We start from the raw sequence: 23,234 nt of genomic DNA, 5'->3' as shown, positions 1-23,234 counted from the left end.
CCCCTCCCCCCCATGCATGCTCAATGTTTGCACATACACAAAAAACAAGCATGCATAGGGGGAGCCCGGCCCAGCTGCGGCCCATGGAAAGAGCTGCCGACTGCCAGGCCACCCGTCAAGGACTTATTCTGCTCATGGGGCTAGGGGATCCCTGCCAGTTCAGGTATCCCCCCCCCCCCCCCCCCACGCTTTGGGCTCAAACCCCTTGCTCTAACTGAAGGTCTGGCTATGGAAAAGATTCAAATGAGGAACAAAAGAGAAGGATGAATCTCCAGAGGTCAGAAAGCAGCAGGCCAAACAGTGGAGATGACAAAAGACCAGTGTGTAGCCAAAAAGTCTCTTGAAACTCTTTTATTACCAGCAATTCACATAAAGATATCCTTTTCTGATTGTGTCCTCTCCATGTGCTGCTAATAAGAGTTTCAAGAGACTTTTTGGTGGTGGGAGGTGGGGCTGGTGGTTGGAAGGCGGGGATAGTGCTGGGCAGACTTATACCGTCTGTGCCAGAGCCGGTGGTTGGGAGGCGGGGCTGGTGGTTGGGAGGCGAGGATAGAGTTGGGCAGACTTATACGGTCTGTGCCAGAGCCAGTGGTTGGGAGGTGGGGCTGGTGGTTGGGAGGCGGGGATAGTGCTGGGCAGACTTATACGGTCTGTGCCCTGAAGAGCACAGGTACAAAGCAAAGTAGGGTATACACAAAATTAGCACATATGAGTTATCTTGTTGGGCAGACTGGATGGACCGTGCAGGTCTTTTTCTGCCGTCATCTACTATGTTACTATGTTACTATGGTCATCTCTGCTGTTTGGCTGCTGCAAAGATTCAAATGAGCCCAATAAACTGAAAGTTTTGTTCTGTATCTCAATCTCTAAGAATTAGCACCAGGCACAGGTATGATCTCAGTGATGCCTGTAAGATAATAAAGAGCTTCACCAGATAAAACCTTAAAAAAAGTAACTTAAATTTGACCTCCAGTACATTGGCAGCCAATGTAAACAAATGAGAGCAGGACATGTGTGTTTAAAAGGAGACAAATGAGTTGTCATTCATGCAGCAGTGGTCTGGACTGCCTAAAGAGCTTTAAATATAGAAGGTGGTGAATCTAAGAGCCAAACCATGGCCTGAAGGACCGAATATCACCTTTAACCGCCAGCATAGTCTTAGTCTGCAGTAGGATGATACTTAGCTGGCTGAACATCGACCGGGACCCACTTAAGCCCTGGTGGCCAGCATCGGGGAAATTAGCCCTGGATGTTCAGTACCAGGGTCAAGCACTGAATATCTGTGAGTAATCTGTCCAGTAACAGTCGTATTTAAATAAAAAAAACCCCGACTGAGTATCATAAGTACATAAGTACATAAGTAGTGCCATACTGGGAAAGACCAAAGGTCCATCTAGCCCAGCATCCTGTCACCGACAGTGGCCAATCCAGGTCAAGGGCACCTGGCACGCTCCCCAAACGTAAAAACATTCCAGACAAGTTATACCTAAAAATGCGGAATTTTTCCAAGTCCATTTAATAGCGGTCTATGGACTTGTCCTTTAGGAATCTATCTAACCCCTTTTTAAACTCCGTCAAGCTAACCGCCCGTACCACGTTCTCCGGCAACGAATTCCAGAGTCTAATTACACGTTGGGTGAAGAAAAATTTTCTCCGATTCGTTTTAAATTTACCACACTGTAGCTTCAACTCATGCCCTCTAGTCCTAGTATTTTTGGATAGCGTGAACAGTCGCTTCACATCCACCCGATCCATTCCACTCATTATTTTATACACTTCTATCATATCTCCCCTCAGCCGTCTCTTCTCCAAGCTGAAAAGCCCTAGCCTTCTCAGCCTCTCTTCATAGGAAAGTCGTCCCATCCCCACTATCATTTTCGTCGCCCTTCGCTGTACCTTTTCCAATTCTACTATATCTTTTTTGAGATACGGAGACCAGTACTGAACACAATACTCCAGGTGCGGTCGCACCATGGAGCGATACAACGGCATTATAACATCCGCACACCTGGACTCCATACCCTTCTTAATAACACAGTATCGGCTGAAATATGTCCTGACAACTACACAGAGGAGCATCAAGAAGGGTGGGAAAGTTTCAAATAGCCCCCCTTAAATTTAGGAAATTGCCCTCATCACTTGTTTGTCAATGTGTGGGAGGGTAGAAGGCTGAAAGTTCACCTCAGATGCCCAACACCCTTGCACTGGGCCTGCTTAAATCATAATCATTTTCTTATTTCACCTCTGATATCAACTTGTTCCTTTGAAACTAACTTCAAGACAGGTACATAAGTACATAAGTAATGCCATACTGGGAAAAGACCAAAGGCCCATCAAGCCCAGCATCCTGTCCCCGACAGCGGCCAATCCAGGTCAAGGGCACCTGGCGAGCTTCCCAAACGTACAAACATTCTATACATGTTATTCCCGAAGCACACTGGCTATTTGGCATCTCTCCAGGTAGAGGACAAGTTTCTTGCACGTGAAGCAAGTAGATGTCTATAAACACACACACAATCCATATGTAAGTTAACCCAGACTAGGTGCTGTTTCCAGGGGAAGTTTGTTCCCTGTTCTTACATTGCACCTTCCGCCCCTTTACGAGCTCTTCGAACCGCACACAAACATTGTCTCATGCTCCAGTCTGTCCGTTGCTCCCAACTTGAAGCCACAAGACATGGTGCTTTGCATTGTGTTGCTCTCACACTGTTTCCGTTTGCCCTCTTATTCTTGATTTACAACGGCACTGACAGCTCACTTCTTTTCCGAAGACTTCCCTGGGTTGGTGGGATGATGGTCACTGGTTGGTTTGAAGAGCTGGTGATCTCTCTCTCTCTCTCTCTCTCCTCTGCTCACTAATGTTCTCACTTTCTCTTCCTTTCCTTTTCTGATTTATTTTTATTTTTATTTTTATTTATTGCATTTGTATCCCACATTTTCCCACCTATTTGCGGGCTCAGTGTCAATAAGACATGAATAATAGAAATACATTTGTTACAACTAGGTTATGGATTGCATTGAACAGAGTTGTGCGAGACATTCGAATATCATTGGGAGTATAACAATGGGACATCAACATAGAAACATTAGAAGGAGACAATGGGAAAAAAGGGCATTGTTAGAAACCTAGACATATAGTGTACATAGTTCCGTGAGAAAATGTATGATTGACTGGATAAAGGGATGAGGGATCAGAAGTGGATGTGTATTGCATTGGTGAACAGTGAGTGTGGTCTCTATGTGTTTTGGCTCTTTCCGTAAGTTTGTTCAAACAGGTGAGTCTTCAGTAGTTTACGGAAGGAGGCTTGTTCGTTAATCGTTCTTAGGTTGCGCGGTAATGTATTCCAGGACTTCGTGCTCCTGTAGGAAAAGGTTGACGCGTGTATCGTCTTGTACTTCAAACCCTTGCAAGTTGGGTAGTGAAGGTTGAGGTGAGTTCGGGATGATCTTTTGGCGTTTCTGGGTGGTAGGTCTATTAAATCAGACATGTACGCTGGGGCTTCACCGTAAATGATCTTATGGACTAATGTGCAAATTTTAAAAGTAACGCGGTCCTTGAGTGGAAGCCAATGTAGTTTCTCTCGTAGTGGTTTTGCCCTTTCATATTTGGGTTTTCCGAAGATGAGCCTGGCTGCTGTGTTCTGGGCTGTTTGAAGTTTCCTCAGTGTTTGCTCTTTGCAGCCTGCGTATAATGAGTTGCAGTAATCCAAGTGGCTAAGGACGAGGGATTGCACTAGGCTGCGGAAGACGAATCTTGGGAAGAATGGTCTTATCCTTTTCAATTTCCACATGCTGAAGAACATCTTCTTGGTTATGTTTCCACTTTCCTGTCCTTATTTGCAGTTTCCTTTCCATTTCCAGATGATTAATATATTTTATTGTTTAATTGCTTTGCTTGAGAGAGGGGCTACTTCAAGTAATTTAACCCAGAAAATCTGTTAGTGCCAAAGAGTGCTTGTAAGTAGGTGCACTTAAATACCCTGGGCTAATTTTCAAAGCAGAAGTTCCTGCAGACTGTAAGTGACCAGAATGATTCAGGGGATGGAAGGACTCGTATGAGGAAAGACTAAAAAGGTTAGTCTACAGAATCCTGAGTGGAGTAGAACAAAGACCCCATGAAGTTACATAGAGGCATATTTTCAAAGCACTTTGGGAGGCTAAGTTCCATAGGTTTCTATGGAACTTTGGGAGGCTAAGTGCTTTGAAAATGAGCTTGATAGTGGCACTTTTAAAACAAGGAAGGAGAAAATGGTATAGTTAAACTCTGAACTCACTGCTGGAGTAAGTGGTAAAAGCAGAGATTGTAGCTGGAGTTTAAAAAAAAAGGTTTGGACAAATTCCTGGAGGAAAAGTCCATAAACTATCGTTAAAGTAGAACTGGGAAAAGCCACTGTTTATCCCTGAGGTTAAGTACCCTGGAATCTTGCTACTTTTTGGATTCTGCCAAGTACTTGTAACCTGGATTGGCCACTGTTAGAAACAGGATACTGGGCTAGATGGACCAGTACCTTGGTCTGATTCGTATGTTCTTACGTTCATAGTTTTGATTTTTGAAAATTTGCTGATACTATTAACTCTGCCATTTTGTTTCTATGCTTGTTTTTCACTGACATCCTTTTGTTTCCTTTTTGTTAAATTCTACATGTATATATTATGACACTTTGCCAGTATATCCCTTATTCCTTCACTTGTTTAAAAATGTTGCACTTCTCTAATAAATATTTTGGAGCTGTTTACATTCTGAACGCAGCCAGGTTGCTGCTAGAAACTCAGTTTAAACCATTAGCATATGTCTGCTTAAATTAAAGTGGAGACCCCTATACTGTGCCTCTTAGGGTATGTGGATACCCCTGACATAGGCTGAGTGACACAGAGGGGCATTTTCGAAAGAAACGTCCAAGTTGCGATTTGAACGTCTTTGCAAAACGTCCAAATCCAGGGGCGGGGAAAACCATATTTTCGAAAAAAAAAAAAGATGGATGTCCATCTTTTGTTTTGAAAATACCATCAGAGATGTGCAAATCTTTAAATTTGGACATCCCTAGATTTGGACATCCCTAGACATGGACGTTTCTGACTTTCGGCGATTTTCAAAACCAAAGACATCCATGTCAAAAACATCCTAATGCAAGCCATTTGGACGTGGGAGGAGCCAGCATTTGTAGTGTACTGGTCCCCCTGACATGCCAGGGCACCAACCGGGCACCCTAGGGGCCACTGCAGTGGACTTCATAAATTGCTCCCAGGTACATAGCTCCCTTACCTTGTGTGCTGAGCCCCCCCAAACCCCACTACCCACAACTGTACACCACTACCATAGCCCTTACGGGTGAAGGGGGTACCTATATATGGGTTCAGTGGGTTTGTGGTGGGTTTTGGAGAGCTCGCTGTTTCCTCCACAAATGTAACAGGTAGGGGAGGGGGGTATGGGCCTGTGTCCGCCTGTCTGAAGTGCACTGCAGTACCCACTAAAACTGCTCCTGGGACCTGCATGCGCTGTCACGGACCTGAGTATGACATCTGCGTCTGGCACGACATATTTTTAAAGATGTTTTTGAGGGTGGGAGGGGGTTAGTGACCACTGGGAGAGTAAGGGGAGGTCATCCCCGATTCTCTCCGGTGGTCATCTGGTCATTTTGGGCACCTTTTTGTGCCTTATTCATAATAAAAACACATCCGGGTGAAAACGTCCAAGTGTTCATCAGAGATGTCCTTGTTTTTTTTGATTATGGGTCAAAGACATCCAAGTGTTAGGCACACCCAAGTCCCGCATTCGCCACGCCTCTGACATGCCCCCTTGAAATTTGGACGTCCTTGTGACGGACTGCAGTTGGAGACGTCCAAAATCGGGTTTCAATTATACCGATTTGGACGTCTCTGGGAGGACGTACTACTTACTACTTAACATTTCTAAAGCGCTACTAGGGTTACGCAGCGCTGTACAATTTAACATGGAAGGACAGTCCCTGCTCAAGGAGCTTACAATCTAAAAGACAGGTGTACAATCTAAAGACAAGTGTACAATCTAAAAGACAGGTGTACAATCTAGAGACAAGTGTACAATCTAAAAGACAAGCGTAGAGTCAATCTGATAGGGCATACTATATTTCTCGAAAGGTTAGGTGCCGAAGGCAGCATTGAAGAGGTGAGTTTTAAGCAGAGATTTGAAGATGGGTAGGGAGGGAGCTTGGCGTAGGGGTTGAGGAAGATTGTTCCAGGCATAGGGTGAGGCAAGGCAGAATGAGCGGAGCCTGGATTTGGACGTCTCTGGGAGGACGTCCATCTTCCGATTTATGTTGAAAGATGGACGTCCCTCTCTTTCAAAAATGAGCCCAACAGTCTGTCTTCCTTCCCATAGTGCCAGGGTTTAAGAGTTTATGATTCTATCATTTGTCCTTTTTGCTCTTCCAGCAAGCTTGGGATAAGAGCTACTTGGAACAGGAGCTGTCAAAGGTTCTGAAAGAGACATGGCTGGGAGGAAGCAACCAGACCCTGCAGACTGTTGACCTGCCTGAAGCCCCTGCTCAGTCCACTTCTCCCCACTCTTCACTCCTGCAGTCAGCTTCATAAAATCAAGCACAAACTCGCTGTCTGGGTAGGACTTTTGCCGTGCTTTGTGAGACACTTTTTAAATCTGTAAAATCGAAGCAATTGCAACTCCAACTTCCTGAGTTTTAGCTTGTGTTACCGCTACTTTGGCCACCCTCTTTAACAGCATAATTTAATTCTCTCAACCACCCTCACTGGAAAAAGTTACCAACCGTTGGAAATAAACCCTGGTGTAGCCACTGGATGCAGAATCTCCTGCGATGTACCCTGGTAGTATTACTGGATGTAAAACTCTTTGCATGAACCCAGATACTATTATAGGATGGACTGATGAGCCTGAAAAACATTTTCCAAGATTTGTTTTGCTTCTATATTGTGACATATGCAGTTGTTTTTAAATGTCATTGACACAGTTCTGTTTTAAAATCATCTTTAATTTAAGAAAATTGCTATTTGTATACCATTCAAGTTTCTGTATATCTTGAAATTATTTTTTCTTTTATATATTAATAGTATTTTTAGTCTGTTTTTGAGAGGTGAGTGACCTGAAATATCTGTCATCTGTACTTCAGTGTGTTTGTGACTTATGAAGGTCATGAAAAGAAAAGAGCTGAGGGAGAGTGATACCTAGAGATGGAAAAGGCCTCTGAAAAGGATACGTGGAACAGGAAAGAGCCCTGAGAAGATATGTGGGAAAGGGAAAAGCCCCTGAAAGAGGAATTCTTAGGACAGGAACAGACTCTGAGAGGGAGAAATGTGGGAAAGGAAAAAGCCTCTGAATGGATATATGGGGGCAGGAAAGGGTTCCAAAAGATACTGGACCTGGAAAGAGCTCCCAGAGGGATATCTGGGCCTGAAAAAAGTGCCTACATGGGCCTAGAGATTCTGAGAGAAACACATAAGCAGAATCTATACGGTTGGTTCCTGTTCCAGACAGACACAGCAGCTGAGGAGGAGCTGGGTGCTATCTCTCAGATGCAGCTGCAGCCAAAGACCCCTGTCTGGGTGGAGCAACCTGGTGTGTGGGTAAGTCTCCAATTTCTCAAATTTGGAAGCATTTCTGCTGGCAGCAAGTGACAGAGCAAGTAATGAAGGGAATCCAAGGTCCCATTGACCAACCACATGGGCTTCGGAAAGAACTGTGCGCTCTGCCATGCAGGATGAAGCTCCACGTCATAGCGCTGCTGATCTTAGGTAGGTCTCTGTCTGTCCCTCTTGCACAGCTTCCCCCCCCCCCACCCCCCTTTTCCTTTGTGTCTGCACCTATTAGGCCACTATTGCATTTTGGGACCAGAAGCAAGAGTCTGATGCAGCCATGGTCCCTAGAAGTCTCTTCTGAGACACACAAAAAGGAGCAACCTCCTTTCCAAACACAAATAACTCAAGTTTTGAAGTTTCTAGTGCTAAATTCTGGGGGACAGACACTAGCAGAGAACATTTATGGCAAAAGAAATGCACACACTCCAGAAAAATATGAGTAATGTTGTATTTTAGAGAAGAGTTTTCAAAGTCCTTTATGGAGGTAATTAGTGATTTATGTGCATGATTTTGCTGGCTGAAAATTGTCCTTCAATGTGGGTTAAAGTATGTGCTGTGTTCCACAATGCAAACTTTTAGCTGCATTTCACAACGGGCTGTTTAAGTCAGGAACCACCAGGGCAGATCACTTTTGTTAAATGCATGTACTTTATTTTCCATGGAAAAAGCAGCTAGAAAGTGGGGTGCAGAATTTCACAGGCATTGCGTTCCTGCAACAGTTTCTTTTTGAAACTTGGTGCAAGTAGATATTTCCAAAACAAGGGGAATTTTAAAAGCCATTTCTGTGCATTAATGACTTTTATATCCAGGTACAGTCTCTATACACATAACGTACCACAAACTGAGTGGAGGGTGCTCCCAGGGCAGGCTGCAGAGGGGCTTCCGTTTCAAAAACGCACATAAGTGCATAAAATAACTTCAAAAATGTGTGCACAGGGAAGAGAAGGTGTAAATGTAAACTCATCATTTCTATTGGATAATTTTCAAAAAAACAATATGCTCACACATTCATTTTGAAACTTCAACACCAACCATAAAAGGCAAACTGTGCCCGTGAGCACATTTATAAAACCAAACGTTAACTACACAAACATAAAGTGAACAGCAGGTGAATGCGCAAAACCCATCTCTTCAACAAGGCCTACCACGATAACCCACACCTACCCATCTTTATTCAGAATGTCTCTTTCTATAACTGCTTGACCAGATTCTCTTGTTTGCCTTTATTTTTTTGTAACACCATTGTATTCTCTACCCTGGGATGGCGATGCCATAACAGGTCTTTGTAAGCCACATTGAGCCTGCAAATAGGTGGGAAAATGTGGGATACAAGTGCAATAATAAATAAATAAATAAATAAAAGGAGCATCCAGCAGTTCCCCCCCCCCCCTGTTGAAACTGGAGCTGGGATCCAGCCTCATGAACTGAGCAGAGGCTACCATGAAAGCGGATTTGGGTTGTACAAGAGAAGTGTATACAAATCAAATAAATACATTCACAAATACCCAGCTATTTTCTCTTCTAACTGATTTAGCCCAGTCATCACAATGACCGTCCTTGGCTAAGGGCCACCTGAAATCCTGGGTCCTAAATACAGCCACTGGGTGTCACTGTTGCTTGATAGGTGGGACTCCCTACAGCAGCTAAATAGAAGGACCTGGGTTTGAGAACTGGGATCCAATTAGCAGATTAAATTAATCTGGATAAATACAAACGGATGCATACAGGCAGAACCCCCCCCCCAAATCCTAACTATAGGTATTTTATTTATGTATTTATTATTTCTTTTTTACATTTATATCCCACTTTAGCCAAAGCGGGTTACAGTAAAACACAAAACCTCAAATACATAAAAACCATAGCATTCATATGTAGCCCAATCAATAAATTTCACGATGCTTGGTTCCACATTACAAGTCATAATCCAGGAAAAGGATCTTGGAGTTAGTGTGGACAACATGTTAAAATCCTCAGCTAGATGAGAGGCAGTGTTCAAAAAAGATGAACAGAGGTGAGCTGGCACCAAGGTCATTTGGGCTCTCCAAGCTGTACAGCAAGAGAGAGTCTGTATCAGATGAAGCGGAAGTGGTCCCTCTCCCTGGATGCAGAATCCACCTCTGAAGATGCACCATGATGAAAGGGGCACCTCAGACTTCAACTTATACAGCCCTGTTATAGCCATGAGGTGGGAGCTATTGTTTTTTTTTTACAGTGTTTTGAATGCTACTGGTCTCTGAGCTCTTGGGCTTTTAAGAAGCCAGTGCACTGGGTTGCCACACTGCTCAAGCTGAGATCTTCTAGAGACAGCAGTGGAGAAGGTGCCCCTTTCAACATGGCATCCCTGGACAGCTGCCAACTGTACGTTTGGGAAATTCAGGCCTGGCTGCCCCACTGACTTTGATGCCATGCAGAATATCTGGTCTGATGCCTGAGCCCGACTTCTGCTTCTGAGCCTGTCGGGCACTAAAGATGCTATGAGGGTACAGCAACATCTACTGACCAGGGGCGTAGCCAGACTTTGGCGGGAGAGGGGTCCAGAGCCCGAGGTGACGTGGCACATTTTAGCCCCCCCCCCCCCGGCACCGCTGACCCCACACCACTTTTGACCTGCCCTCCACCGCCCCTCCCCCATCCCTTTCGACCCCCCCCTCCCACCACCGCCAACCCTCCTCCGCCACCACTTACCTTCGCTGGCGGGGGTCCCCCAACCCTCGCAAGCCGAAGTCTTCTTCAGCGCCGGTCTCCGAGTCCGGCGTGTTCGCTGAGCTGGATTCTGTTTCTGTGAGTCCTGACGTCCTGCACGTTCCTACGTGCAGGACATCAGGACTCACAGAAACAGAATCCAGATCAGTAATGTGCCGGACACTAACACTGAAGAGGACTTTGGCTGGCGGGGGTTGGGGACCCCCGCCAGCAAAGGTACCTGATGGAGGCAGCGGGGGAGGGTTGGCAGCGGCGGGACGAATGTGGCAGGGGAGGGTCGGCGGTGAAAGCAGGAGGGCCAGGGCTAAATCTGCGGGGGCCCATGCCCCCACCTAGCTACGCCCCTGCTACTGACTAAGGGGAAAAGTGTCCAGTGCTCTGGAGAGTTGCCCCTTTGAGTAGGGATTACTACTGCTCTCTTAGGGGAAAAACCCCTCTATTTGAGGTGGGGGTTTACTTACAAAGAAACACCAAGACATAAATGGGGGGATTCTATAAATGGTGCCTAAAATATCTGTGCGGAAAACATTTCCATGTAAGTCTATTCTATAAGCGGTACCCAGATTTACGTGTGGTATATAGAATATGCTTAGTTGATATCTCAGCGCCTAAAACTACATGCATCCATTTAAGCCAATGAAAACATGGCATAAATCCCAGCACATAGATTTAGGCACAATGCGTACATTTCAGAACGCCCACAAAATGTCCATTTCCCCACATATAACCATGCCCCCCTTTTCCCTGTGCACATTAGAAGTTAGGCCAAGTGCATTACAGAACATGCTTAGCGACTTGTGCACGTAAATTGTAATTATTGCCAATTAGTTCTCATTATTGCTTGTTAAGAGCTGTTATCAATGCTGAGTGGCTTGTTAAGCCAATTAAGTTATGCGTGTTGTTATAGAATACACTTGGATTTCAGATAGCCGTGCTATACAGAACCTATGGAAAGAGGGTAATTTTATAATCAGGTGCCTAATTTAAGAGGGCAAGTAGGGCACCTACCTAAGCACTTAAGTGTCTTTTTAAACTACTGGCGTAAGCAGCAAAAATTATGCTACCTGGCGGAGTGGCCTAGTGGTTAGTGCAGTGGACTTTGATCCTGGGGAACTGAGTTCGATTCCCACTGCAGCTCCCTGTGACTCTGGGCAAGTCATTTAACCCTTCATTGCCCCTGGTACAAAATAAGTACCTGAATATATGTAAACCACTTTGAATGCAGTTGCAAAAACCTTAGGAAGGCAGTATGTCAAGTCCCATTTCCCTTTCCCTAATCTGCACATGTACTTTTGAATTTCACCAATGCTCTGCCCAAAGTTTTCCCCTCTACATGCCCAACTGGCAAAGCACAAATCATCATGTCATGGTCTATACTTTTAGGCTGGTTGGTATTTTATAAGAGGCTGCATATGTGCAAAAATGACTTTATACAGTTCCTCCCTTACTGCCCGATGCCCTAAGGCTTCTTTCCATGGGGTAATTCTATAATTAAGTGGCAAATATACACAAAAAGGATTAGAATACCAGCATGTACACATGTGTGCACATAGAAATCCAGCTATGATATCTCCCATACTACATATGTTACACACATGTAAATTATAGAATACTATAGGTTACATACAGAGTTTTGAAATCTAGGTGTGAGCTTTTACAGAGAAGCATTTTTAGGGGACTCAAATCAGTTAAGGAAATAGTTGGAAATTAAACTGAACATTATAGATTGCTGAGTATGCAGATGTGCAGAGCAGCTGTTCTTCTCTTTAGTTGGGAGAATGCAGAAGTGCAAGGCAGCTGTTTGTAGTTGGGAGAACGCAGATGTGTAGGGCAGCTGTTTGATGCTGTAGTTGGGAGAATGCAGAGCTGCAGGGCTCCTGTTTACTAGCTGGGAGAATGCAGATGTGCAGGGCAGATGTTTGTCTCTGTAGTTGGGAGAATGTAGAAGTGCAAGGCAGCTGTTTGTAGTTGGGAGAACACAGATGTGTAAGGCAGCTGTTTGATGCTGTAGTTGGGAGAATGCAGAGCTGCAGGGCTCCTGTTTACTAGCTGGGAGAATGCAGATGTGCAGGGCAGATGTTTGTCTCTGTAGCTGGGAGAATGCAGATGTGCAGGGCAGCTGTTTGACACTGTAGTTGGGAGACTGCAGATGTGCAGGGAAGCTTTTGTCTCTGTATTGAGATAATACAGATATACAGGGCACCAGTTTGTATCTGGGAGAATGCAGATGTGCAAGATAGCTATTTTCTCTGTAGTTGGGAGAATACAGATGTGTAAGATAGCTGTTTGTCTGTAGTTGGGAGAATGCAGATGTGCAGGACAGCTATTTTCTCTGTAGTTGGGAGAATGCAGATGTGCAAGACAGCTATTTTCTCTGTAGTTGGGAGAATACAGATGTGTAAGATAGCTGTTTGTCTGTAGTTGGGAGAATGCAGATGTGCAGGACAGCTATTTTCTCTGTAGTTGGGAGAATGCAGATGTGCAAGACAGCTGTTGTCTGTAGTTGGGAGAATGCAGATGTGCAGGACAGCTGTTTGTCTGTAGTTGGGAGAATGCAGATATGCATGGCAACTCTTTGTCTGTGTAGCTGGGAGAATGCGGATGAATATTGCAACTGTTTATTTCTATAGCTGGGAGAATGCAGATGTGCAAGACAGCTATTTTCTCTGTAGTTGGGAGAATGCAGATGTGCAGGACAGCTATTTTCTCTGTAGTTGGGAGAATGCAGATGTGCAAGACAGCTGTTTGTCTGTAGTTGGGAGAATGCAGATGTGCAGGACAGCTATTTTCTCTGTAGTTGGGAGAATGCAGATGTGCAAGACAGCTGTTGTCTGTAGTTGGGAGAATGCAGATATGCATGGCAACTCTTTGTCTCTGTAGCTGGGAGAATGCGGATGAATATTGCAACTGTTTATTTCTATAGCTGGGAGAATGCAGATGTGCAGGACAACTATTTTCTCTGTAGATGGGAGAATGCAGATATGCATGGCAACTCTTTGTCTGTGTAGCTGGGAGAATGCGGATGAATATTGCAACTGTTTATTTCTATAGCTGGGAGAATGCAGATGTGCAAGACAGCTATTTTCTCTGTAGTTGGGAGAATGCAGATGTGCAGGACAGCTATTTTCTCTGTAGTTGGGAGAATGCAGATGTGCAAGACAGCTGTTTGTCTGTAGTTGGGAGAATGCAGATGTGCAGGACAGCTATTTTCTCTGTAGTTGGGAGAATGCAGATGTGCAAGACAGCTGTTGTCTGTAGTTGGGAGAATGCAGATATGCATGGCAACTCTTTGTCTCTGTAGCTGGGAGAATGCGGATGAATATTGCAACTGTTTATTTCTATAGCTGGGAGAATGCAGATGTGCAGGACAACTATTTTCTCTGTAGATGGGAGAATGCAGATATGCATGGCAACTCTTTGTCTGTGTAGCTGGGAGAATGCGGATGAATATTGCAACTGTTTATTTCTATAGCTGGGAGAATGCAGATGTGCAGGACAGCTATTTTCTCTGTAGTTGGGAGAATGCAGATGTGCAAGACAGCTGTTTGTCTGTAGTTGGGAGAATGCAGATGTGCAGGACAGCTATTTTCTCTGTAGTTGGGAGAATGCAGATGTGCAAGACAGCTGTTGTCTGTAGTTGGGAGAATGCAGATATGCATGGCAACTCTTTGTCTCTGTAGCTGGGAGAATGCGGATGAATATTGCAACTGTTTATTTCTATAGCTGGGAGAATGCAGATGTGCATGGCAGTTGTTGATCTCTAACTCCTCAGATGTTCTCCTCTTCACTTGTTTGCATTTTGTTTGCAGCTGCCTGCAGTGCACATATTGTGGACAGCAACGGTGAGTAAGCATGCAGTGTTAAGCATTTCTGTGTCATTTTCCAAGGGACTGGGGTTCTGGGCACACATTATACCAAAGTGATTCACTGCTGTAAAGTGTACTACTGAACTTTTGTGGCTTAGAAACTGGTTAAAAGGTCAGAAAGAGAGAGTAGGACTAAATGATCATTTCTCTCAATAGAGAAAGCTAAACAGTGTAGAACTTTTGCCCAGAGTGCAGCAAACAGGGATGCTAGGAAGTATTAGGAAAGGGATGGTAAATAAGACCAAGAATATTATAATGCCTCTGTATCGCTTCATGGTGCGACCTCACCTTGAGTATTGCGTTCAGTTCTGGTCGCCGTATCTCAAAAAAGATATAGGGGCATTAGAAAAGGTTCAAAGAAAAGCGATCAAAATGATAAAGGAGATGGAACTCCTCTTGTATGAGGAAAGGCTAAAGAGGTTAGGGATCTTCGGCTTGGAAAAGAGACGGCTGAAGGGGGATATGACTGAGGTCTGCAAAATCCTGAGTGGTGTAGAAAAAGTACTTTTTTACTCGTTCCAAAAGTACAAAGACTGGGGGACAATCAATGAAGTTACATGGAAAGACTTAAAATAAATAGGAGGAAATATTTTTTCACTTAACAAATAGTTAAACTCTGGAACTCTTTGTCGGAAGATGTAGTAATAGCGGTGTATCAGGGTTTAAAAAAGGTTTGTATAAGTTCTTGGAGGAAAAATCCATAGTGTGTTATTGAGACGGACATGGGGGAAGCCACTGCTTACCCTGGGATTGGTAACATGGAATGGTGCTACTATTTGGGTTTCTAACCAAAACATTAAAAAGGGGAACATTACAGACTGTGACAAGGCTGAAAAACTAAATGACTTAAGGCCAACAGAAGCAAAGTAGCATCAGATATTCCTATAATGACTGGCTATTGGGTCTCTTATAGCTGTTGGCTGTTCCAAACCCCAGCCTTTAAACAATATCAATCATTTGTCACACATACCTCTGATAAAAGAATTAAAAGGCTAAACAAGCCCAAAATGTCTCCAACTTTATTTAATTCAATTATTTTTTGTGTAATTCAAAAACGTGTTTCATTAAAAAATGCATCAAACTTGTATATAACAAAACCAAAGTGACCATTTATCTGCATATCCATTTGGAAACACAGCGCTGGACTACACTCAAACACCCAACGCCAGCTTCTATTGTTTCTGGTGTTTCGGGTCCACCGAGATCTGCAGCCGGGGTAGTTAGGAAAGGTCGCAGTAAATTCAATGGCGGACCATCTGCATTCAAGCAAAACACAGCCCAGGGCAGCTGCTTCTGCCAGGTACTTGTGACCTGGATTGTTCACTGTTGGAAACAGGATACTGGGCTAAATGGACCATTGGTCTTAACCAGTATGGCTGTTCTTATGTTCTTTATGTAGACATATTTATTAATGACCTGGAAAAAGAACTAAAGAGTGAGTTGAACAAATCAGTAAAAGTTAACTAGGAGGAACTGCAGGAGGGAGCATATTCAAAAGCATGGATTAATGAGACAAAGCTAACATGAATTCAGTGAAGGGAAATCTTGCCTCACCAATCTACTACATTTCTTTGAAGGGGTGGATAAAGTTGAGCCGATTGATATTTTGTATCTAGGTTTCAGAAGGCGTTTGACAAAGTACCTCATGAAAGACTCCAGAGGAAATTGGAAAGTCATGAGATAGGAGGTAGTGTTTTATTGTGGATTAAAAACTGGTTAAAGGATAGAAAACAGAGAGTAGGGTTAAATGGTCAGTATTTCTCAATGGAGAAGGGTAGTTAGTGGGGTTCCCCAGGGGTCTGTGCTGGGACCACTGCTTTTTAACATATTTATAAATGACCTAGAGATGGGAGTAACTAGTGAGGTAATTAAATTTGCTGATGCCACAAAGTTATTCAAAGTCGTTAAATCGCGGGAGGATTGTGAAAAATGACAAGAGGACCTTACGAGACTGGGAGACTGGGCGTCTAAATGGCAGATGACGTTTAATGTGAGCAAGTGCAAAGTGATGCATGTGGGAAAGAGGAACCCAAACTATAGCTACGTAATGCAAGGTTCCACATTAGGAGTCACCGACCAGGAAAGGGATCTAGGCATCATCGTTGATGATATGCTGAAACCTTCTGCTCAGTGTGTGGCGGCGGCTAAGAAAGCAAATAGAATGTTAGATATTATTAGGAATGGAATGGCATAAAAAAAATGAGGACGTTATAATGTCTTTGTATCACTCCATGGTGTGACTGCACCTCGAATACTGTGTGCAATTTAGGTGGCCTGCAACAGGAGCTGGTATTTGCAGTATCTTTGTGGCAGTTACACTGAACTGCAGGGGCAACCGATGGGAACCTGGTGGAGCTGTGATACAGCACTAGCACAAATGCAAATGCTAGCTGGCATGAATACCACGCTACAACTTCAAGTGCAGGAAGTCCAGAGGAAAGAAGAAGCACTGGGCAGTACCACGCAGGTCCAGGCCCAGTTGACTCAGGCAGAAGTGTCCAACCAGAAGTACAAAGAGCTGAAGGGTTTAGCTTCCCGGCTCAAGAAGACTTCCCAGAGGAGAGATATATTGGATAAACAGAGCCGCAGCATGGAAACGCAAACTCTAAAGAGTGAAGTGAAGGAGCTTGACGCCCACTGTTTAGGAGCAGAAACAGTACTCACCCTTAAAAAGGACTTGGTTATGGGGTGACTGTCATGTCCATGTTCCACCATTTCCACAAGCCTATTCCCATTATGTGGAGACTTTGTCTGTAGCTAAAACTTCATCCGACTCCAGTGGTCCAAAGAGATCTTCTGACCCCCTTCCATATGTGAAAGCATGCCCAGAAGTAAATACACCAGACCTACCAGAAGGTTTAACCAACCTGTTGGTGTCTAACATAGACCTGAAAACGACTAAGAGAGACCCTCACAAGTGTGATGAGCCAATATTCCCTAAGAGCCAAGAACGAGGGATTACTCAGCAGCCTGGGGGCTGGGTAGGACCACCCAGTTTCTCTGTAGAGAAGGTCACCATATCAATAATGTCAGTAGCTCCTATTGAGCCAGATTCTCCCAGGTTAACCACCTCACTGACCATCAGGATGGACCAAGCTCACAAGTACCAGGATGGGAATACTACCACTATCCCAAGAGGGCAGCCAGAACCTATCCCTATCAAGTTCACTTTTGGGAAATTTATTTACATTTAGAAATGGATGAGCCAGCAATGGTCCACCCTGGCATGCACAGGAGGCTGCAAGTCTTGGAAGCTGGGCTCTCACTATCGGTAGACTTTTGTGGATTCAAGCACTTGCTCCTAGAACAAGCAACCAACGGAGAAGATGAAAAGCCAGAGGAAACATTTGTGCAGAATGCTGCCCATGGCTTGACTAGTCCTACTGACTTTGGTATAGGAGATTCTGAAGGTAGAACAGCCAAGAGGAGTTACAGAGAATTTAGAGAAGTGGCTGACAACAAGACATCGGTGCGGGATTATCGTATTAACCCCACTGAGGATATACGGGAAGTCTATTATGATAGCCTGATCATGGTTGAAGAGGACAATGAGGACTTATGCCACCTGGTGAATGAGAAGTGCGAACTTAGCTGCCTATTGCTGTGACTGATAAGGTGCCCAGGATCTGGGAGATTTGAGGCCATTAGTGTGATAGGGCCCAATGGCTACTATGAGTTATTTGCCCTATCTATGTTGTAGAGCTTAGGAGCATTCCTTGTTTGAGGATAGCTTCTGGTTGGCTGGGGACCGTTTGGGGAACCTATGGGTCAGTGGGAGCCCTGGGGGCCATAGCGTATGGAAGCTTTTGTCCATAGTTGAGGTGGCAGGTGCTCAACTGGGTATGATTGAGCTGAGGGGGAGGGTATGTGAGGAACTCTATAGGATGCTGCCACTTTTCCTTAACGACCCTCCCTCACCGTGTCAGAGCCACCTTAAAAGTCACAATCCCACCCAGGAGGGAAGTGACACGGGAGGGGTGGAACCAGGAGGACATGGCCAGGAAGTATAAAAAACCAGAGCACAGCTAGGTTAGGCAGGCCCAGAGGGAAACAGCGATGCCTGACTACACCTCCACCGTGTATGTGTGAACCGCAGCAGCTACAGTCAGGTAGACCAAGTCTGACTTGAGACCTTGTAGAACTGTGAACTTACTGGCCCAAGGGTGGTCAGTAATTGTTACTGAACAGAGATCAAAACAATATCTCTGGTGAGTCATCCAGTACAGGCGATTTGTTACTCTTCAATTTGTCAAATTGCGCAATTACATCTTCCAGGTTTATAGAAATTTCATTCACTTTCTCTGACTCGTCTGCTTTAAATACCATTTATGGCACTGGTATCCCTCCAAATCCTCCTCGGTGAAGATCAAAGCAAAGAATTCATTTAATTTCCCAACTATGGCTTTGTTTTCCCTGAGTGCCCCTTTTCGCCTCGGTCATCTAACGGTCCAACTGATTCCTTTGCCGGCTTCTTGATTTTAATATACCTAAAAAAGTTTTAATGGTGTGTTTTTTCCTCCAACGCAACCTTGTTTTCAAAGTTCCTCTTTGCCTTCCTTATCAGCGCTTTGCATTTCACTTGCCATTCCTTATATTGTTTCTTATTATTTTCAGTCGGATCCTTCTTTCATTTTCTGAAGGATATTCTTTTAGCTCTAACAGCTTCCTTCCCCTCACTTTTTAACCATGCTGATTGTCGTTTGGTCTTCCTTCCTCCTTTTTTAATACACGGAATATATTTGGCCTGGGCTTCCAGGATGGTATTTTTGAAAAGCATCCATGCCTGATGTAAATTTTTGCAGCTGCTCCTCTAAGGTTTTTTTTTTCACCGTTCTTCTCATTTTATTATATTGTCCTTCTTGAAAGTTAAATGCTAACGTATTGGATTTCCTGTGTGTACTTACTCCAAAGCTGATATCAAATCTGATCATATTATGATCACTGTTATCAAGTGGCCCCAGAACCATTACCTCCTGCCTCAGATCATGCGCTCTACTAAGGACTAGGTCTAGAATTTTTCCTCCTCTTCTTGGCTCCTGCACCAGCTGCTCCATAAAGCAGTCCTTGATTTTGTCAAGGAATTTTACCTCCCTAACATGCCCTGATGTTACATTTACCCAGCCAATATCGGGGTAATTGAAATCACCCATTATTATTGTGTTCCCCAGTTTGTTAGCCTCCCTAATTTCTGATAAAATTTCTACGTGTCTGTTCATCCTGGCCAGGTGGACGGTAGTCCACTCCTATCATTATCCTTTTCAGGGCCGGTCCTAGGGTCTCTGGTGCCCCCCTGCAGACTATCAGTTGGCACCCCCCAGCTTCTCCTTTCTCTCCTCTCCCACCCTGCCCCTGTTCAGCGATTCTCCTTTGCCCCATCCCCCTCCCATTTATGGCCACCCGCCTGCCCTCTTCTCCACCCAACATCCCCCTTTTTCTTCTTGCCTCCCTGCGTGGTTTGTCTTTTTGTAATTTACCTCCATCCCAGCGGCTGCATAATTTCCTCGAGGAAGTGACGTCAGAAGGCGGGAGTGGACTCTGTGGGAACAAACTCACAAAGGGAGGGAAGGCTAGAGATGGGCAGAGCTTTGAAATGACGCGGCCGCTGGGACGGAGGTAAATAAAAGATTTAAACCCCCAAGGGCGGCGCAGTATGGCAGCACAGCGCTGCAGTGGCGCTCTTGAAGGCAGGCACTCCCCTGCAGTGCTTACCCCGCTTACTGGGTTTGACCGGCCCTGATCCTTTTCCCCTTTACACATGGAATTTCAATCCATAGGGATTCCAAGATGTGTTTTGAGTCCTGCAGAATTTTCAATATATTTGATTCAAGGCCCTCCTTAACATACAGTGCTACCCTTCCACCAATTCGATTCACCCTATCAGTACGATACAATTTGTACCCTGGTTTGACAGTGTCCTACTGGTTATTCTCCTTCCACCAGGTCTCAGAGATGCCTATTATATCTATTTTTTCATTTAGTGCAATATATTCCAACTTTCCCATCTTATTTCTTACGCTTCTGGCATTCGCACATAGACATTTCAAACTATGTTTGTTGTTCCTATTTACAACTTACTCAGCAGTTGACAGTGATAATTTGCAATCTTTTGAAGGAGATAGAGCAGCTTTTAAACTAGAAATGGGGGGAAGGCCGACAGTCGCTCAAAAGAGCATGGTTCGGGATAAGGTATCTGATAAAAATCAGACAAAAGATTGCCAATTAATACTGTCAAGTACTAAGCATGATGTACTTAGGAACAACAAACATAGTTTGAAATGTCTATATGCGAATGCCAGGAGCCTAAGAAATAAGATGGGGGAGTTAGAATATATTGCACTAAATGAAAAATTAGATATAATAGGCATCTCTGAGACCTGGTGGAAGGAGGATAACCAGTGGGACACTGTCATACCGGGGTACAAATTATATCGTAGTGATAGGGTGAATCGGATTGGTGGAGGGGTAGCATTGTATATTAACGAGAGCCTTGAATCAAATAGATTGAAAATTCTGCAGGAAACAAAACACTCCTTGGAATCACTGTGGATTGAAATTCCATGTGCAAAGGGGAAAAGGATAGTGATAGGAGTGTACTACCGTCCGCCTGGCCAGGACGAACAGACGAATGCGGAAATGTTAAAGGAAATCAGGGACGCAAACAAACTGGGCAACACAATAATAATGGGGGATTTCAATTACCCGCATATAGACTGGGTTAATGTAACATCTGTACACGCAAGGGACATAAGATTTCTTGATGAAATCAAGGACAGCTTCATGGAACAGCTAGTTCAGGAGCCGACAAAAGAAGGAAAAATACTAGACTTAGTCCTTAGTGGTGCTCATGATCTAGTGCAGGGGGTAACGGTACGAGGGCCGCTTGATAACAGTGATCATAATATGATCGGTTTTGATATTGGCATTGAAGGAAGTGAAACTAGGAAATCAAGTACGCTAGCGTTTAACTATAGAAAAGGTGATTACGACAAAATGAGAAAAATGGTGAAAAAAAGACTGAAAGGAGCAGCTCGCAGAGTAAAAAACTTGCGTCAGGCGTGGATGCTGTTTAAAAACACCATCCTGGAGGTTCAGGACAAATATATTCCACGTATTAGAAAAAAGACTAAACGTCAGCCGGCGTGGCTAAACAGTAAGATAAAGGAAATCATTAGAGCCAAAAAACAATCCTTCAGAAAGTGGAGAAGAGAACCAACTGAAAGTAACAGGATAGATCATAAGGAATGCCAAGCCAAATGCAAAGCGGAGATAAGGAGGGCAAAAAAGGACTTTGAGAAGAAATTAGCGTTGGAAGCAAAAATACATAGTAAAAATTTTTTTAGATACATTAAAAGCAGGAAACCGGCCAAAGAGTCGGTTGGGCCGCTGGACGAAAATGGTGTTAAAGGGGCGATCAGGGAGGACAAAGCCGTAGCGGAGAAATTAAATGAATTCTTTGCTTCGGTCTTCACCGAGGAGGATTTGGGGGGGACACCGGTGCCGGAAAGAATATTTGAAGCGGGGGAGTCGGAGAAACTAAACGAATTCTCTGTAACCTTGGAGGATGTAATGGGTCAGTTCAGCAAGCTGAAGAGTAGTAAATCACCGGGACCTGATGGTATTCATCCCAGAGTATTAATAGAACTAAAAAATGAACTTGCGGAGCTACTGTTAGAAATATGCAATCTGTCCCTAAAATCGAGTGTAGTACCGGAAGACTGGAGGGTAGCCAATGTTACTCCGATTTTTAAGAAGGGTTCCAGAGGAGAGCCGGGAAATTGTAGACCGGTGAGTCTAACGTCGGTGCCGGGCAAGATGGTGGAGGCTATTATTAAGAATAAAATTGCAGAGCATATACAAAAACATGGACTGATGAGACAAAGTCAGCACGGATTTAGTGAAGGGAAGTCTTGCCTCACCAATCTAATGCATTTTTTGAGGGGGTAAGCAAACATGTGGACAATGGGGAGCCGGTTGATATTGTATATCTGGATTTTCAGAAGGCGTTTGACAAAGTGCCGCACGAAAGACTCCTGAAGAAATTGCAGAGTCATGGAATCGGAGGTAGGGTATTATTATGGATTAAGAACTGGTTGAAAGATAGGAAGCAGAGAGTAGGATTGCGTGGCCAGTATTCTCAGTGGAGGAGGGTAGTTAGTGGGGTCCCGCAGGGGTCTGTGCTGGGTCCGTTGCTTTTTAATGTATTATAAATGACCTAGAGATGGGAATAACTAGTGAGGTAATTAAATTCGCCGATGACACAAAATTATTCAGGGTCGTCAAGTCGCAGGAGAAATGTGAACGATTACAGGAGGACCTTGCGAGACTGGGAGATTGGGCGTGCAAGTGGCAGATGAAGTTCAATGTTGACAAGTGCAAAGTGATGCATGTGGGTAAGAGGAACCCGAATTATAGCTACGTCTTGCAAGGTTCCGCGTTAGGAGTTACGGATCAAGAAAGGGATCTGGGTGTCGTCGTCGATGATACGCTGAAACCTTCTGCTCAGTGTGCTGCTGCGGCTAGGAAAGCGAATAGAATGTTGGGTGTTATTAGGAAGGGTATGGAGTCCAGGTGTGCGGATGTTATAATGCCGTTGTATCGCTCCATGGTGCGACCGCACCTGGAGTATTGTGTTAAGTACTGGTCTCCGTATCTCAAAAAAGATATAGTAGAATTGGAAAAGGTACAGCGAAGGGCGACGAAAATGATAGTGGGGATGGGACGACTTTCCTATGAAGAGAGGCTGAGAAGGCTAGGGCTTTTCAGCTTGGAGAAGAGACGGCTGAGGGGAGATATGATAGAAGTGTATAAAATAATGAGTGGAATGGATCGGGTGGATGTGAAGCGACTGTTCACGCTATCCAAAAATACTAGGACTAGAGGGCATGAGTTGAAGCTACAGTGTGGTAAATTTAAAACGAATCGGAGAAAATTTTTCTTCACCCAACGTGTAATTAGACTCTGGAATTCGTTGCCGGAGAACGTGGTACGGGCGGTTAGCTTGACGGAGTTTAAAAAGGGGTTAGATAGATTCCTAAAGGACAAGTCCGTAGACCGCTATTAAATGGACTTGGAAAAATT

The 23,234-nt window shown here is 44.4% G+C and overlaps 2 protein-coding genes across 6 annotated transcripts in view; both read left to right on the top strand.

Moving 5' to 3' along the window:
- The window catches only part of TMC8 (transmembrane channel like 8), a 40,464-nt gene extending 33,407 nt beyond the window's left edge, over nt 1-7,057 (top strand). For all 3 annotated transcript variants that reach the window (XM_030208665.1, XM_030208662.1, XM_030208664.1), the window contains exon 16: nt 6,412-7,057. In XM_030208665.1, coding sequence (XP_030064525.1) covers nt 6,412-6,570 — 159 coding nt within the window. In that variant the 3' untranslated portion in view covers nt 6,571-7,057. The remainder of the gene's footprint in view (nt 1-6,411) is intronic.
- Nucleotides 7,058-7,107: 50 nt separating this feature from the next.
- LOC115473580 (vegetative cell wall protein gp1-like) overlaps nt 7,108-23,234 on the top strand; it is a 32,682-nt gene continuing 16,555 nt past the window's right edge. The window contains exons 1-2 of one of the 3 annotated variants that reach the window (XM_030208656.1): nt 7,111-7,743; nt 14,100-14,132. In XM_030208656.1, the coding sequence (XP_030064516.1) occupies nt 7,638-7,743; nt 14,100-14,132 (139 nt within the window). In that variant the 5' untranslated portion in view covers nt 7,111-7,637. Of the gene's footprint in view, nt 7,744-14,099; nt 14,133-23,234 lie in introns of all 3 variants that reach the window. The other 2 variants (XM_030208657.1, XM_030208658.1) reach the window with 2 other exon arrangements.

The sequence above is a fragment of the Microcaecilia unicolor genome, chromosome 6 (assembly GCF_901765095.1).
Source record: "Microcaecilia unicolor chromosome 6, aMicUni1.1, whole genome shotgun sequence".
Taxonomy (NCBI): domain Eukaryota; kingdom Metazoa; phylum Chordata; class Amphibia; order Gymnophiona; family Siphonopidae; genus Microcaecilia; species Microcaecilia unicolor.
Note: the sequence above shows the minus strand (reverse complement) of the source record. Positions and strands in the feature narration are given on the sequence as shown.